Here is a 17,470-nt window from a genome sequence, read left to right as displayed (position 1 = left end):
GTGTATTTAAAGTAAGATTTGTTATATTTACTTTAAATTTGTTTTGATATTTAAAGTATTTAAATATATTATATTTAATTCAAATTATATTTAGAATTAACAATTGTATATCTATAATTAATCTGTAAAAAAAAGTAAAGAAAATTAGATCATTGTCATTTAAACTAATTGAGATTTTATAAGTATAGATGGGCTTAAAATTCTTAAATTATTTTAATTAATTATAATTTTTGTTAAATTTTTTTTTTTACTAAGAATAAATTTATAGGATCTATTAATTTACTTAATAGATGAATGATGATAATTAAAAAATAATAATTATTCTAAAAACTATATTTAAAAAATGGTAGCCAAAAATGTAATGATGGCCGTGCCATGGAAGGACGGTAGCATTTAGGGCCAGAGCGGAGGAATCATCCGTCTAGTTATGGATCAAGAACATAATACTACATTAAATAATAATAATAATTAATTATTAACTTAATTAATTAATAATTAGTAGCTTATTAACCTCAAGAACAAAATTAATATTTAATTCTAGAAACAGCCACACAACCTTTTCTTTCCCCTATATAAACCACGCCAAGGTCTATTAATCTTCCAATCTTCGTCGTTCAATAAAAGTCCTCTCTCTTTCGTCTTGGTTTTCAAATCTCAGGCAGCCACCATGGTTCTCTCCAAGACTGCTTCTGAAGCTGATCTGTCTCTCCACTCCACTTTCGCCTCCCGATATGTTCGAACTTCACTTCCGAGGTAACCTTCACCCTCCTCAAAGTCATGTTTGACTAATTCTATCTCTTAATCAATCTCCGATCTGGATTAATTACAGTCGTTAGTTAAATTAAGGTTGGATTTGATGAAGTGATGAGTAAATGAGTGAGTTGATCTGTTCAGATTCAAGATGCCGGAGAACTCGATCCCGAAAGAAGCTGCGTACCAGATCATAAACGACGAGCTGATGTTGGACGGAAATCCGAGGTTGAACCTGGCGTCATTTGTGACGACATGGATGGAACCGGAGTGCGATAAGCTCATGATGGCCTCTATTAACAAGAACTACGTTGACATGGATGAGTATCCTGTCACCACCGAGTTACAGGTAAGTCTTCTTTCAAATTTACAAATACACAATTCAGTTCAGATTTACATATAATTTAGCTGCATTTTCATAGTGATGAACTAATCGCATGGACTTTAACTGACTGCTAACGCTAATCTCGGTAATTAGACTGTAGTTGATTTAAGCTTTTTTCTGGATTTGGATTGGGGGCTCGTTAGCGTTAGTCTTAAGACTTAAATAGACCATGTCAAATGGTCCAAGTCTCCAATACTACCGTCAACATTTCCGTTTTCTTCTTCTAGAAGATCATGGCGAGTAATTTAGCATCCCTTAGACTAGATCTACGAGTGTGAGTTGGTACAGTTACCGCTTTCTTTCTAGTGAACACAGTAACGCGTTTTCAGATAATATTAAGAAAATTATAGTTAGATACCGTTTTTTAAAAAATAAATTAATACTTAAAATTTCAAAATTATTTAATTTCATTATTATTTTTAAAATTCATAGCAACTAAATATTTTATTATTATTTTATTTTCTACCGAATTTGAAAATTATATAATAAGTAAATATTAATTTTAATGAACTTAACAAAAATAATTAATCTATTTCATTTAACCTAAATAATAATGATAATAATAATAATAATAATAAATACCAGGAAAGAAAAGAAAAAGGTATGCAATAATCATTACTAAAATCTTTATTCTGATTCCCAAATACCATTTATAAAAAAAAAAATAGTGCAAGCAACAATGACTTTATAAACATTGCATAAAAAGGGCTTGAATTTTCAATTCCCTAAAATTTAAAGTCAATTAATATATATTTAGTGCAAATAGCCTGCCCGAATAAGTTTCATAAAATTCTAATTTTGATCCAATTTTAAATATATAAAATTCAAAAATGCCTTAAATTGGAGTAAATTCATCATTTTTTGTTTCAGTCTTACTGGATTTCTGGTAAAACTCGATTCAAATTCAGTTTACATATATATATATATATGCGTGTGTGTGTAAATATAATATATAAATTCAATTAAAAAAATTATACGTAAACAAGTTAAGTTTAGATAAAGTTTGTATTCCTACAGTCAAAATTAACTGGATCCAAAATAATTTAACCAAAAATTAATGTAACTTGACTTAATTTTTTCAAATCGAAATGGATCACAGTAGGTCATTTCATCAGGTGAACAATAGATTTTGTCTTTCCTAAGGCAAATTTTTGTACGAATATAACACACAAAAACGTGACAATAATATTGTTAGTTTTTTTTTTTTAATATAACACTGAAAAGATAAATAACTTTAAAATTCGTAAAAAAAATAAAGTAATTAAATAGTAAAAAAGTAAAGGGGCTTGAAGTGCAGACCCCACACTTAGCGAAGATAACTGACTCTTATTTTATAAGTTTCACTAGTTTAATAGAGCTAAATTATTTATTATCAGATATATTTATTTTTATAAAGAACTATATTATGAGGCAATAAAATTAATAATCATAGTAAAAATTAACAAATTAAAAAATTTTAATTGTGTATTTGTGTAAATGTTATGCTAGTAGTGTTCATTTGTCAATTGTTCTTCCCCCTCCTTGAAATTAGCAGAGTCCATAATTATATACAGAACATTAGTGGGTCTGTAAAGCATTCAACAGACAATATATACAATCTATTACATTAGGAAGAAAAGTCTTCTTAATCCCTTTAAAAGAGAGAGAGACAGAGAGAGAAGCGCAATTAAAGGCTGATGAAAGCGGTTAAATTGTGGTCCCAGAAAGCCGTGGCCGTAATCCCACTAAAATTCTAGCTAACAAAACGGGCTCCCAAGATATTTTGGCTTCGAAAAGACATGTAAAAGAAAAAAGAAAATAAAAATAATATTTATATGTATTGGTTAACCTTAAATCAAATGTTTTATAGCACTTGACTTTTTGTATTCAGTAAATTTAAACATGTAACAGTTATCAAATCAATCTTTGGTTTCATTGTTCAAAAGTTAAATAAAATTATGTGACACTTTCCAAAAAACTCACAATTAATTTTTTAAATCTCTTTTTAAAAAATATTTATTTTTTATTTTTTCATAAATTATTTAAAATAAATCTTAAATTCAGGTAATTTCCATGAAAGGGACCTAAATTACTACCTGATAAATTATATCTCACTCACTTTCGGAGTACATTAGAATTGCACCACTTGCAATCCTACGAAATTATTGTATTGTGTCCTATTAATGGAGTGTGACTGTGTGAAATGAAAATGACAACATTTAATTTAGAAAAGCTGGACCAATCAAACACCTAGATATTTATGTCATCACATCATCAAAATAATTAATATTTTTCATAAATTCGCAAGACAACTCTTTTTTTAAAAAACATAAAATATTCTCTTTTCAAGGAAGCTAAAATACATGGCGGAAAGAGAACGAAACATTTTTCCTTTTTGTTCTAGGTAGTTTTTAAGTAAACATGTAGTTGTAATTGACAAAGAAAATTAGATTAATAAAGTAAAATGTCTATATAATATAGGGTTTCCTGATAATTATTTTAATGCGCAAGGATACATAAAATAATCAATAAGTCTTACTTCATATAGATTTATATACAAACACACATACAAACATATAGATATAATATATATTTTTTATGTTATTTCTTTAGCTAATATATTAGTTTTATCTATAAGTTGAATGGGACCGGTTTCTGACATCGGACTTCTGGGATCTTTTGACTTATTAAAGGTAGCTTTAAGCTCATTAGTTGTAACGGCCCGTTTTTTTTTCTTCAGCGATGTTGTCTTAAATATATTAGTATACAGAACACCCCTATGTTATTCGAAATCAATTATATATATAAAGTCAAGTATTGCAACTAAGTATTCAATTTCTAATAGAAATTTTTAACTACAAACGCATTACTAGAGTGGCTTACGAATTTCATAAATCTTTGTTTTTACATATGATTTACATTGCTACCAAATACGTAATTATTCCGTTCTACCAATAGTAAACCCTGCTCCGTTTCTTCTATATACTAGGTTTGGGAAACCTGCAACTCCGATCCCATTTGCAGTCCTACATCATTTGTAATTAAAAGAGAATGAGTACATATAACTCAGTACAGTAAATTTAAATCACAAATATAGCATAAAATCCCAATTAAAAGGCTATTCTTTTATGTTTTTCCTTCCCGCTACCTTGGTCATGCTTTCTTCCTACCCACCACCCCCACTACTACTCATCTAACTCTATTATACTACCACGTCTCTTCGATGATCAATTGTCAATAATACTAGGTGTGGTCACCCCCTGACGGCCTTGACTCAACCACTCACCCATACTGTTACCCTCATCCGTTACCAGTATCGACGACCACTCTTTACTTTTCCACCACTCGATCTTTACCTGGACACCCACACACACACCATTATTCGTCACTAGTATCGGCGACCACTTTTTACTTTTCCACTACTCAACCCCTAACTTGCCACCCACACACACACACCATTACTATTTTCTTTCGTTACTAACATCGACGACTTAACTCGTTACCAATCTGACAACCCTCATGCATCACCACTATCGGCGATCAACTTACCATTTTTAAGTGACGACAACCAATATTGGCATCCCTACCTCAACTACCACTAATGCAACCTCACCCCGTCCCTACTCAATATGTCCCACATACACGCATACTTAACCGACACGCCAGTCATTCCAACTTCAGTTATTACCAAACAATCAACATTGACTTACAATTCTCAAATTTACAAGCATATTTACATAATATACACCAATACACATCCACACAAAACACATCTATACAAATACACCTTTACACCAAATACTCACACACACAACCTCTACATGCCTATGCTCACTGTTTCCTAACTTTTATCCTAATCCCCTTCTCTTCCACTCAATTCATCCCGTATTCCACCTACCACTGTCACTCTTTCTAACCGTTCCACTCTCAGTTCCTCTCTTCCCTCCACTTGCTCCCAGCATTCTCCTCTCTATCATTATCAAATTCTCACAACACTTCGCCTCTCTCTCTCTCTCAGCATTTCGCCTCCCATTCTCCTGTATGTGTGCTACTTCTCCCGACTCATCCTTCCTGCACCAATTCATCTCTCCTTCCCAAGGATTCTCTTACACCTATTCACTTACTGTCCTCCTTCCCCTAACCGTAACCGAAACCTTACCTTCACTCTCTCATTCCTCACTTCCTCTACTTCCTTTTCTAGTTCCTCATACTGTCTAGACGATAACTCTCCGTACTTATCGATCTCTTCTCCCGTGGCTTCCTCAACTTCTCTTCACTCACAACTCCAACTGAACCGTTCCGCCACTCACGATCTCTCTCCGCTCTCCTATTCTATCAATCACTATTTCCTAATTCCATTTCCTTTGTTGTTTCTATATTCCTTCAATATTTGTAGAAACAAATTCACATTTCATCATCATCTTATATTCGGTATTTAAATTCCCCATACCTCCGGTCTCTATCTTTTTCCGCACCTTCTTAGCTCGCACTGTCGCCTTCCTCCCTCTCTCGCTCTCTCTTCTTGTTCCTTTCCTCTCCAACTTCCCTCTCTCTCGAATCTTCTATCATCAGTTTACTCATTTCCTTTCCCGTTCTTCCTTTTTTTTTTCCTCTGTTTTTTTTCCTTTTCTCTTTTTTTTTTTTCTTTTTCTTTCTTTCTTTTTTTCTTTTTTTTCCTCTTATTTATACTCTGCCTACCACGCATCCCATCTCATCTCCTGACCGTCCATCCCATCTCCCCATCTACACGCATCCTAACCGTCCATCCCATCTCCCCATCTACACGCATCCTAACCGTCCATCCCATCTCACCATCTACCCTCCTCCTAAACGACGCCATTCACTCCTCTCTCTCTTCCCTATATATTTATATTATTATTATTATTACCATGTATATATACATTAGTAAATTATGAAATATTGTTGAGAAACATACTTTTTTTTGTGAGGTTCATTTGGGATGGTTTTGGCTCCTACTAGTGTAAGGTTCCTTGTTGGCTGTTTTGATTATGGCGTTAATAATCTTTTTTAAAAAATTAGACCAATATAAAAATATAGTTGAATAACAGTAGTAAAATAGGTAAAATTTTATTTTAATGAAAGAATGAGATTAATTTAATTTTTAGAAGATACATAAACTTTTCTAATTTCATTTTACTTATTATTTCTGAAATACTTTTTAGGTATTTTAAAAGCACAGTTAAATTAAATAGATTCTACAGCCGTAGAAGGTTTGCTTCAAATTTAATGAATTTTATTCTTATTATCAAAACCAATGGAAATTTCTTCCAGAAAAACTGAGTATTTTTAAAATTTTGGACATTATTCTCGATCCATTTTTAGTTCTAACAATAAATAATTACCCAAAAAAAATTAAAATATATTTCTGTTTAGTTTTTTCTGTTCCCATTCCAACTCCACTATATATATATATATGTACACACAATACGAGGAGAAGAACACAATTTAGATTTTTGTATCAGGCACTCAAAAGATAGAAGTCAAAACCCGGGAAGATGGTTTCCAAGTATTGGATATTTTAGAAGAATAAATTTTATTTGAAAATAAATTAACGTGGGGATTAGTAGTTGGCAGTCCCTATAAAAAAAACACATATTTTCGTCCTGTTTAAGCATACATGGGCCCCAGGAATCGACATCATCTTCAAGTTAAATCCAACTTTCTTCTCTCCAATAACTTAAGTGTCGGTCGGTTGGTGGATTGCTCCTGATAAAATAAAAGAGAATAAAGAAAAGAAAGGAGAACTGCAATGTAAATACATTGTTTTCAATTCACATGTCAGATAGTAGTAGAAACAGTATGAAAACGTAAAAGTTTTGTTGGTCTCCTTTCTTATTTAATTTTTAGTTAACTATAAGTTTAATTTTAATTTTAAATATACCACTAAAATGTAGTTCACTAAGTTTGATTCTTCACCGTTTTAAGATTTTTCTTTCATAGATACAACTCAGACATAATTTATTGTGGCTGAACTTTTATTATAAAAATATGAAGTGTGAATTGTTTTTTTTTTTTTTTTTTGAAAGTAAGTGTAAATAGTTGTAACTTGAACATGATATTTTTGGATGACATGATATCAAAATTATATGAAAAAAATCAGTGTTGATAATTGAATACAAAATAAAGTAAACATAACTCTCGGAACTAAAAACACCAAAAGATAAAAGACAAAATAATTGGGAAAAAGTATAAACTAGAATAATAAGTAGTTATTTTGACGACGAAGAATTGGAATATAATGGACATGATTTGTACCTGATCCTTTTTTATCGTGGACATGATTTATACCTGACCCTTTTCTATAGAGCAATTATGGTAGTAATCCACTGGCCGAATGGGCTCGATTTGATAAAGAGTAAATGTCAATGGCCCCGTGAGCTTAAAGAATAGTCACCTCGATGTTCTTGACTTGGGGATTTTAAGAAATATTTCTAGTTATTAAGCTTTGATAAACTCAGAAGTATTAATATTATGGAAAAAAAAACAATATAACACGATGGAAATTAAATTAAATAGAACGAAAATGATTTATTTATTATTCTATTTCAACATAAGTTGGGTGAATTTTTTATTTCTTGGACCAATATATTTGACATGTGTGCCATGGCTTAAGTTGAACATTTATCTTTTTATAGTTCTACTTGAGTAGTCACATTATGGGAATGTGAAACTGTATGAACTTCTCCATATTTTTTTCTTTTTTGATTTATTAATTGAATTTATGATGCATTAAAATGATAAAATTTTTCTTGGCCTCTGATAAGATAAAGGATTTGATCCTGTGGTTTCTTGCTTTAATACATATTCACCATACACATGCATACATGTATGGAGTTTATTATTTTTTATTTTTTATTTTTATTGTTTATTTTTTGGCGAAACAGAACCGTTGTGTAAACATGATAGCTCACCTCTTCAATGCGCCACTTGGAGACTCCGAGGCAGCAGTTGGCGTAGGGACAGTGGGATCATCCGAAGCAATCATGCTTGCTGGATTAGCCTTCAAGCGAAAGTGGCAGAACAGGAGAAAAGCCGAGGGAAAACCCTATGATAAGCCCAACATTGTTACAGGTGCAAACGTTCAGGTATACCCCTGAGATTAGCAAGTTACTGCCTTGTGATCTGGGTTGATTTCTTTTCATGCTATATTTATTAAAAGTAAATATAGTTTTCGTACTGTAATTTCCTTCTTTTCTTAATCAAATGTAAAAAGTAGTAGTATACGTCCTACACCAGGATTCTATACTCTTCTTTATTCTTGTAAGTTATTACGAGTTTTAACACGTTCTCTACTTGGTTTGTTGAATAATTTTATGAAGGTGTGCTGGGAGAAATTTGCAAGGTACTTTGAAGTGGAGCTGAAGGAAGTGAAGCTAAGAGAAGGATACTACGTTATGGACCCTGCCAAGGCAGTTGAGATGGTTGATGAGAACACGATCTGTGTGGCTGCAATTCTGGGCTCCACACTTAATGGAGAATTTGAAGATGTAAAACTTTTGAACGATCTCCTTATCGAGAAGAACAAAGAAACTGGGTATTCATCTCATCATTATCTCCTTGCATGTGAATCTAAACACCTTCTGAGAGAAGTTTCTTTATTTACTCAAGATCATTTTAGATTTAGGAAGAATTGGGTACCAGAGACACGTTCTCACATAAGCTGGTTAAAGAATTAACAAATAATTAATTATATCACATGCTATCATAATGGACTCTCTTCTCCCTTGTTCTATCTTAATTAAGGTTTGATGCAAGCCTATGAAGCTGATCAATCTCTAACCTGTGTTCTGATTTGCACCTGGTCTTTATTGAGGCTTATATTAGAAAATTCATGCAAAAGCTCATCCAATTTCTGACTTGCATTTTTCTGTATCTTAAGTTCTGTCCATATGCTGTGCTATAAACATTCTAATTGTACATAAAGGAGTTTATGAGTATTATTAAGGGTATACCTATGGGTTATGCACGCATTTGTTTACAAAAACGTCATCAAGCAATCATGCAGAAACTTATAGAGACTAGCATTTTGTTTTTGTAGATGGGACACTCCAATTCATGTTGACGCAGCAAGTGGAGGCTTTATTGCTCCATTCCTGTACCCAGAACTGGAATGGGATTTCCGGGTGCCATTAGTGAAGAGTATTAATGTCAGTGGCCACAAGTATGGACTTGTCTACGCTGGGATTGGTTGGGTCATCTGGAGGAGCAAAGACGACTTGCCTGACGAGCTAATCTTCCATATCAACTATCTGGGAGCTGATCAACCCACCTTCACCCTCAACTTCTCTAAAGGCATCTATCCAACTTCAGAATTCTCTTAGTTTCTAAACCGATCATCTCCTGCCTGCTTCCGTAAATAATATGTATATAATTAACTAATTACTTAATAATTAAGCCTTGTGATTTTTAATGTTGCAGGTTCCAGTCAAGTCATTGCCCAGTACTACCAACTCATTCGCTTGGGTCATGAGGTGAGTGCAACAGTATTACCTAATCAACAATATAGATATTTCTTAGAATCTCATCATGAACCTTGATTCAAGTTAATTGTGCCCGAAACATCAAAAGGATAAGGACTTGCAATGACTTATATAGGAACTGCGCGAACCATTATTGGGTATTAGAGTCAATTGTATTATAACCTCGTAGCTTAATCTCGCTTGGCCTTTTCTGTTCACGTACATTCTCTAACTGTATGATTTTGTTTTAGAATCTAAATATTTATAATAAAATAGGATAAATAGAACCTCATGCACAATTATGTCCTAAATGAGCAACTCACATTAATTTTTCTTCGGAATAACAAAAGATTTATTTGTGTTAAACCCAGGGGTACAAGAATGTCATGGAAAACTGCCGGGACAACATGATAGTCCTCAAGGAAGGATTGGAGAAAACAGGACGCTTCGACATTGTCTCCAAGGACAATGGAGTCCCATTAGTAGCCTTCTCATTGAAAGACAACGGCCGCCACGATGAGTTCGAGGTGTCTGACCTATTGCGAAGGTTCGGTTGGATCGTGCCTGCCTACACCATGCCTCCGGATGCCCAACATATAACAGTTTTGCGCGTGGTTATCAGAGAGGACTTCTCCCGCACACTTGCTGAGCGCCTTGTCACGGACATCGAGAAAGTCTTGCACGAGCTTGATATTCTGCCGGCCAAGATCAGCGCCAAGCTGGCTCTTGAGGCCGAGGAAAATGGAAAGAAGAAGACTGATAAACAGAGACAGCTGGAGGTCACCCTTGCTTGGAGGAAGTTTGTGCAGGACAAGAAGAAGATGAATGGTGTCTGTTAGACATATATATATATATATATATATATCCGTCTTCATGAAGGATGCCTCGTCTTTTTCGCGATCTAGGTGTGGGTAATTAATACGAATTTTATGTTTTCGTCTTACATATTACTGAGATTTTAATTATGTAAAAGAAAACTTTAGTTAATTTCTGTCAAATAAGTGATATTTTATGTGTATGCTTGATTAGATTAGTAATTGTTGTTACCTTAAAAATAATTATCCTTTCACTAAATTATCAGTTTTGTCTATGAATTATGGATTACTTTGCAATTGAATTTTAAATTTTTTTATATTATAACTTAATTTTCAAATTTAGAAAATTATTTCATTATACATTTTCTATTAATTTTTTTTTTTTTACAAAAATAACAAAATTTCTTCTTTTGTTATTTGAGTAATTAAAAAAATTATTTTTACTCAAAAAATATATATAAATGATTTAAAATCAATATATTGTTAGAGTTTAAACTTTTTTAATTCTATTACCTTCGTTTGTATTAATTAAATAAAATAAATTATTTATTTTTATTAAATTTAATCTTTAGTTGCTACTTCCAAACTCAAGTAAAAACAAGATTCGGACAAAATTTTTGTTCCTTAAATTTATTTGTATAAAATATTATGGATTCGGAAAAAAATTATAAAATAAGAATTAAACTATAATAACTTTTTTAACTTAATTATAACGTGAAGAATAATTCAAAGAATTTAGCCATTTTCCACATTGTCTTGTGATATTGCATTTTCATTGACTCAATTACACATCACAATGACATTCTTATTCACTCATTCACTCCCATGTAGCTTTTCCCCCCCAAATAGGATATGTTGTATTAAAAATTAAGCAATACGTTTGTCAACTTACAATATATGAGGAAATCAAAAGGACACTAAATCCTAAAGGCTACAACTTTATAATTTTGTTAAACAAATGATAAAATTGGCAATTATTACATTATTATTTTTCATAATACTTCACAATTATTCTAATGTTTATAAAGATAATATATAATCACCATTACATAATATTAGTAGACACCAATTTGTTCTTATAAGTAGATAATGGGTAATGAGAGATATAATAACTCTACATTTTTTATAGTGATATTTTGTTATTAATCTCATTAAATTTAAAATAATTTAAATATTTAAATGACTTCTTGAAATATAATTTAAATTTATAATTTATTTTTATCTAAATTTTACTTATGAAAATGAAATAAATAATTACGCTAATAAAAATAAGTTACTTTTATCTTATTAGAAGAAGAAAAAAAATTAAATGGCAGAAGAAGAAGGATTAGTCTCATTACCATGTGACTAAAAAAAGTAAGATTGCTTTTGTTAAGGTTGTCAAGGAGAAATTTCTAGCAATAAAATTTGCTTAAAATTATATTTATATTTTATAAGCACACAAATATATTATTTTTGGTGTGAGACTAAAAAAGCACACACAAAAATATTGGAAGGGGACAAAATTACTCAAAAATTTCTAATATATCAAATTTCTATGGCAATAATATCAGTTTTAATTAAATGTACAAAAAAAAAAAAAAATTCAAAGACAACCTACACTTTCTTAGGTAGGGTTTGGAAAGACAACTCCAAATTAAATAACAAGAGGAGAATTTTAACCTTACCTAATTGGGTGGGGAAAGCAACATTTTGATTAAGAAAAAAAATATTACCTCATAGGTATAAAAAAAATATATTTAATCTTATAACTAAATTATTTAAAAAAATATTAATTATACTAAAACGAAAAAAGATTTACTTATCTTATAAAATAAAATTGTCCGTTTAAAATAATAGGTAACAAATTTAATTATTATTGACTATGCACGCGAATATATTAAATATTTTTCTATATATTTTTGTTGAAAATAATTTAATACAATATGAAAATTTTATATTTTACTTTTTTATAATTATGTAAATTAAATTTTTTAAATTATAGTTTAAAACAAAAAATTTAACTGTATAGAGTAAAATCGAAATGTAATAACATGTAATAAAAACAAAAATTCATACTTACATATTAAAATTTGAACTCTAATTTTTCTTTTTATCGTAAATTAAATTAAATATTGGAGCCGAGTAGTCATTAGGCTTGGCATTTAAGCATACACATGTCGGTTATGAGAGTGTTTCTCACTCTTACTACTTTGCTTTCTCTCTCCATAAATTCTTTTTTTTCTATTCATCGAACTTCAATCACTCTCCCTCTCTCGTTAAATCGCGTTTCCATTGATGAACCCTCTGTAAATTCTCTCTTCTCTTCCTTTTCCTCTCTAACAATTCTCTCGTCGTAGCTGTGGCCGGCTGGTGGCTGCGGCAGTGAGCGAGCCTGAGTATGGAGAAGATATCGCCGTGCTTGCTTGCGGTGGCTGTAGTATTTCTCTGCTGCGGCGTCACCTGCGTGAGATCTGACGAATCTGATCATCGGTACAAGTCCGGTGATGATGTTCCTCTCTACGTCAACAAAGTCGGCCCCTTCCACAACCCCAGGTGCTCTCAGTCTCTATTTCTATCTTCGTGAGATCCGAATTGATTTTTCAATTATTTCGCGCGTTTGTTTTGGAGAGAGAGGGGGAGTCAGTTTAAATTAGGGCGTGGAAAGTTCTTGCTCTTACTGTTTCTTTGTTTGGATCTGGGGAAGTTGGGATATCATTTTGCAATTCGAGAAAATGAGATGTGAGCTGAAAATACCAGGGATTTGACTTTCATGGGCTTTAGTTTTTAACGACTGTAATTTGGATTCTGATTTTTTGAAATTGGTAAAATCTTTTATGTAATGTGGAATTGATCGGATCATAGGGATTATGAGTATAGCAAGCTAGGCTCTAAATCTCAATTGGTCTTAGAGAAGCCCGAATTTGAACTAGCCTATTTGATTTGCTCTGTAACCGTTATGCTTCCGTGGAAGTAGTTTGCTAGTTTTCCTGGCGAAATGCGAGCCTTTTTTTTTTAACTTCAAATGCTTGAATCATTAGGATTTGATCTTTCCTCAAAGAAAGCTAAGCTTCTTGGATTTTGCTGTTTATGCCAAACTTGGATCTTGATTTCTACAAGAAACGTAAGAATGTACTGAATTCACCATGTTGTATATGTCAGTAAGATTTGATGGTTATTATATCTGTGTATTCTCTAGCTTCTTAGTTTTAATTGTTATTGCTAATGAGTAGTAGTAACCTAGTTGTTTAGTCCTTGAATGCAAAGTCATTAATCATAATAATGGGCTAACGTGGTTCTTTGAAATGATTCAACAGCGAAACATACCGCTATTATGATCTTCCCTTCTGTTCAGCAGGTTTGTGTGCATTAAAAATTATTTTCTTCTAAGAGTTTGTATTCCAATTTCATTTAGTAAGATATGTCATTACAGCTCCTCCCAAGGAAAAAAAGGAAGCCCTCGGTGAAGTTTTGAATGGAGATCGATTAGTCAGTGCACCTTACAAACTAGAGTTTCTGAATGACAAAGATTCAGAAGTTGCTTGCAAGGCAAAGTTGAAAAAGGAAGATATTGCTAAGTTCAGAAAGGCAATTTCAAGAGACTATTACTTCCAAATGTACTATGATGACTTACCAATATGGGGTTTCTTGGGAAAGGTTGACAGGGAAGGCAAAACTGACCCCATTGACTACAAGTACTACCTCTTTAACCATCTTCACTTTGAAATCTTTTACAATAAAGATCGCGTTATTGAAATTAATGTACAATCTGATCCACACGCCCTAGTGGACTTGACTGAGAATAAAGAAGTCAAAGTGGATTTCTTGTACACGGTTAAATGGAAGGAAACTGATACTCCTTTTGAGAAGAGGATGGAGAAGTACTCACATTCTTCCTCTTTGCCGCATCACTTGGAAATCCATTGGTTCTCAATAATTAATTCGTGTGTGACAGTTCTTCTCTTGACTGGTTTCCTTGCTACAATTCTCATGCGAGTTCTAAAGAATGATTTTGTGAAGTAAGAATCTACTAACCTTCTACATTTTAAGTATATCATGTAAGTCGTAATTTTGCCTAGTCCTTCATATTTAAACTTTTACTTTCCATTAGGTATGCGCATGATGAAGAAACCGCTGATGATCAGGAGGAGACTGGGTGGAAATACATTCATGGTGATGTTTTTAGGTATCCAAAGCACAAATCTTTGATAGCTGCAGCACTGGGTTCTGGCACCCAGCTATTTGCTCTGTAAGCATCCTTGGGAAGAAATACTTTTACATCTGTCTAGTTTACTTCTTACCTTCAGTTGTTATCATTTTGCTAATATGTCTGCTTGCGTACATTTGCAGTGCAATTTTCATTTTCATGCTTGCTTTAGTTGGTGTCTTTTATCCATATAACCGAGGAGCTCTGTTTACTGCACTAGTTGTCATATATGCACTTACTTCAGGGATAGCAGGCTATACAGCTGCCTCCTTCTATTGCCAGCTAGAAGGAACTAACTGGGTATGCAATTCTTTTTTGTGCTGGTATTGATTTATTCTTGAGTGTTTTCTCATCAGATTCTAGTTAGAGTCACCTGTCTTTGATTCACCTTGCATGTATCCAAGTACTGTTTTCAAGTTTTACAATGGCATGAATGTATTTGGAATCACAACCTAAGTTTCATTGCTGAAGAAACCTGTTTCTAGTACTGTAATTAGTGCAAGGAATATTTGGCATGTGCCAGGGATGCTCCCAAGTGCCCTTGGCTGTGGACAAGTGGTTTGGATTTGGAAGGAGTTTAAGAATTGAACAATCAAGTCATATTCTCTCTATTAACGTGCAGTGGACCAATAATGGATTCCTCAAACGTGAATGTAAACTATAATTTCCTAGCTTTGGTAAAACTCAATCAATTTAAAAGTTTGCTTGGTGATAAAGCCTTTTAGTTAGCATGATGCAGTGTTAAGTGCTGGTCCGTGTGTTCTTTCTATTATGATGTTATGCCAAATTGCAGCGGGGCAATTCCTTTTCCAATACAAACTTCTTCCCTGTCAAATCCTTATAATCATGAGTGGATACTGAGAAAAAATTTTGTTTGCTTGGCAGGTGAGGAATTTGTTATTGACTGGAAGCCTTTTCTGTGGACCTCTTTTTCTCACATTTTGCTTTCTCAACACTGTCGCAATTGCGTATAATGCCACTGCTGCATTGCCATTTGGAACAATTGTGGTCATTTTTCTTATATGGACTTTGGTAACATCACCTTTACTAGTGTTGGGTGGGATTGCTGGGAAGAATAGTAAGGCAGAGTTTCAAGCTCCTTGTCGCACCACAAAATATCCTAGAGAAATTCCACCTTTGCCTTGGTACCGGAAGACTCTGCCTCAGATGGCGATGGCTGGTTTTCTGCCATTTAGTGCTATTTATATTGAGCTCTACTACATATTTGCCAGCATTTGGGGTCACAGAATCTACACCATATATAGCATTCTGTTCATAGTTTTCATTATCCTATTGATTGTCACTGCTTTCATCACAGTTGCATTGACATATTTTCAACTTGCTGCTGAAGATCATGAATGGTGGTGGAGGTATGATCCTTTCTTTTCTCATTTTCTCGAAACAGATGAGCAATAGTGCATATATATTGAACTCTACCCATATTCTGTGGCTTGTCATTTTTGTTCTATTTTTTTCTTTTAAAAATCTGATTTTGTCATGGTTCTTGCTGGTCCTATTGACTCCACATTTCCAAACGTCGTCAGTTTTTCTTACTATTGTTTTACTTGCATAGCCCATTGTCAATCGTCGTGCCATTTTTCCCTTTTAAAATCTAAATCTTGATGTGATTTCTTTGCAATGAAAACTTCCTGGCGTGGAGTAAGCTCCAATGGTAAATCTTTGTATACTCAAGTGAATTCTTGTGAAGCTCCTATATTTGATCTCAGGACCTAGTGAAGATTGACAGCATTGATTTCGACATGTTTTTTTTTTTTTTCCAATCAAATAGGTCTTTCTTATGTGGTGGGTCAACCGGCTTGTTCATATATGCGTACTGCTTGTACTACTATTATGCACGATCAGATATGTCAGGCTTCATGCAGACCTCGTTCTTCTTCGGGTACATGGCCTGCATTTGCTATGGTTTCTTTCTCATGCTTGGGGCAGTTGGTTTCTGTGCTGCTTTGTTCTTTGTTCGTCACATTTATCACTCCATCAAGTGTGAGTAGGTAACTGCAGATCTCCAACAAGGTTCCAACAGGTATGAATGTCTTTTCTCCTTCAGTTGTCAGAGAAATTACAATGTAATGGGCAAAAAGCTGGTTTTTTTAACTATTCCTTGAAGAAAAATCTAGAGTGACCATCCAAGGCATTTAAGATTTACTAACAAGAACAAAAGGGAATCTGGTCATTGTACAAAATAATTTTCTTCCATTTATCAATAGTCAGTCCTAAAATTCATGATGGCAATTTTGGTGGATTCTTGAGTTTATTACAGGGATGTTGGCATTTCTTGAAGGCAAGTGAACTGTTGTTCTTCACCCTGGTTGCCAATCTTTGCGTAGAGAAAAATGGTTGGGGACACTACAGGAAGCCACTGAAGACCATCCATGTGATCAAGGTCAATACATGATTCATCTAATGATACTATGTTTCACCTGTATGACAGTACTCTAGGATGTTCTAATACAAACTTGGATCTTGTTAATGTTAAATGCGGGAACGATAATTTTTTCTCTTTAATATTTTGGATTTCCCCTTTCCATTCTCCTTCAAAGTGCCTTAACATTCTGTATCAATTGTGTCTGAAAATTTTGGGATTTCGTCTTGTATTATTATTATTATTTTGTTTTTGGCTTAGTCCTTAGAAGAGCTCAGAAAAGGCTTGAATTCACCACTTGGATAGCCCAGTGACATACCAAGCTTACGTCAGCTAGAGATTTGGGTTATTGGCAATTTGTATCTGATACTTATCAACCAAGTTTTTTTTTTTCTACATAAAAAAGTTATGTTTTGAAAAGAAAAAATCTTGGGAGGTCCATACAATTATTTCTTGTAGCTTTATGCCGGTTTTTAAGCTGTATTTCGTTAGGCA

General features: G+C 33.1%; 2 protein-coding genes across 3 annotated transcripts; both read left to right on the top strand.

Moving 5' to 3' along the window:
• The first annotated feature begins 593 nt into the window (after positions 1-593).
• On the top strand, positions 594-10,688 carry LOC110825384 (glutamate decarboxylase). The gene is made up of 7 exons (XM_088213340.1): positions 594-753; positions 895-1,099; positions 8,020-8,220; positions 8,455-8,669; positions 9,174-9,427; positions 9,554-9,606; positions 9,966-10,688. The coding sequence occupies exons 1-7, from the start codon at positions 668-670 to the stop codon at positions 10,431-10,433; spliced, it is 1,482 nt and encodes a 493-aa protein (XP_088069466.1). The 5' UTR covers positions 594-667; the 3' UTR covers positions 10,434-10,688.
• A 1,877-nt stretch (positions 10,689-12,565) lies between these two features.
• Positions 12,566-17,118, top strand: LOC110807272 (Endomembrane protein 70 protein family). 2 transcript variants are annotated; one of them, XM_022032355.2, is made up of 8 exons: positions 12,566-12,944; positions 13,706-13,746; positions 13,822-14,407; positions 14,500-14,637; positions 14,739-14,895; positions 15,481-15,965; positions 16,385-16,636; positions 16,874-17,118. In XM_022032355.2, the coding sequence occupies exons 1-7, from the start codon at positions 12,790-12,792 to the stop codon at positions 16,602-16,604; spliced, it is 1,782 nt and encodes a 593-aa protein (XP_021888047.1). In that variant the 5' UTR covers positions 12,566-12,789; the 3' UTR covers positions 16,605-16,636; positions 16,874-17,118. The 2 variants fall into 2 exon arrangements, with proteins under 2 accessions (XP_021888047.1, XP_088069423.1); XM_088213297.1 differs by having other exon boundaries at positions 16,864-17,118.
• The last annotated feature ends 352 nt before the right edge of the window (positions 17,119-17,470 follow it).

This window comes from Carica papaya, chromosome 1 (genome assembly GCF_054855325.1).
Source record: "Carica papaya isolate Zhongbai chromosome 1, ASM5485532v1, whole genome shotgun sequence".
Taxonomy (NCBI): domain Eukaryota; kingdom Viridiplantae; phylum Streptophyta; class Magnoliopsida; order Brassicales; family Caricaceae; genus Carica; species Carica papaya.
This window is presented reverse-complemented; position numbering and strand designations above follow the sequence as displayed.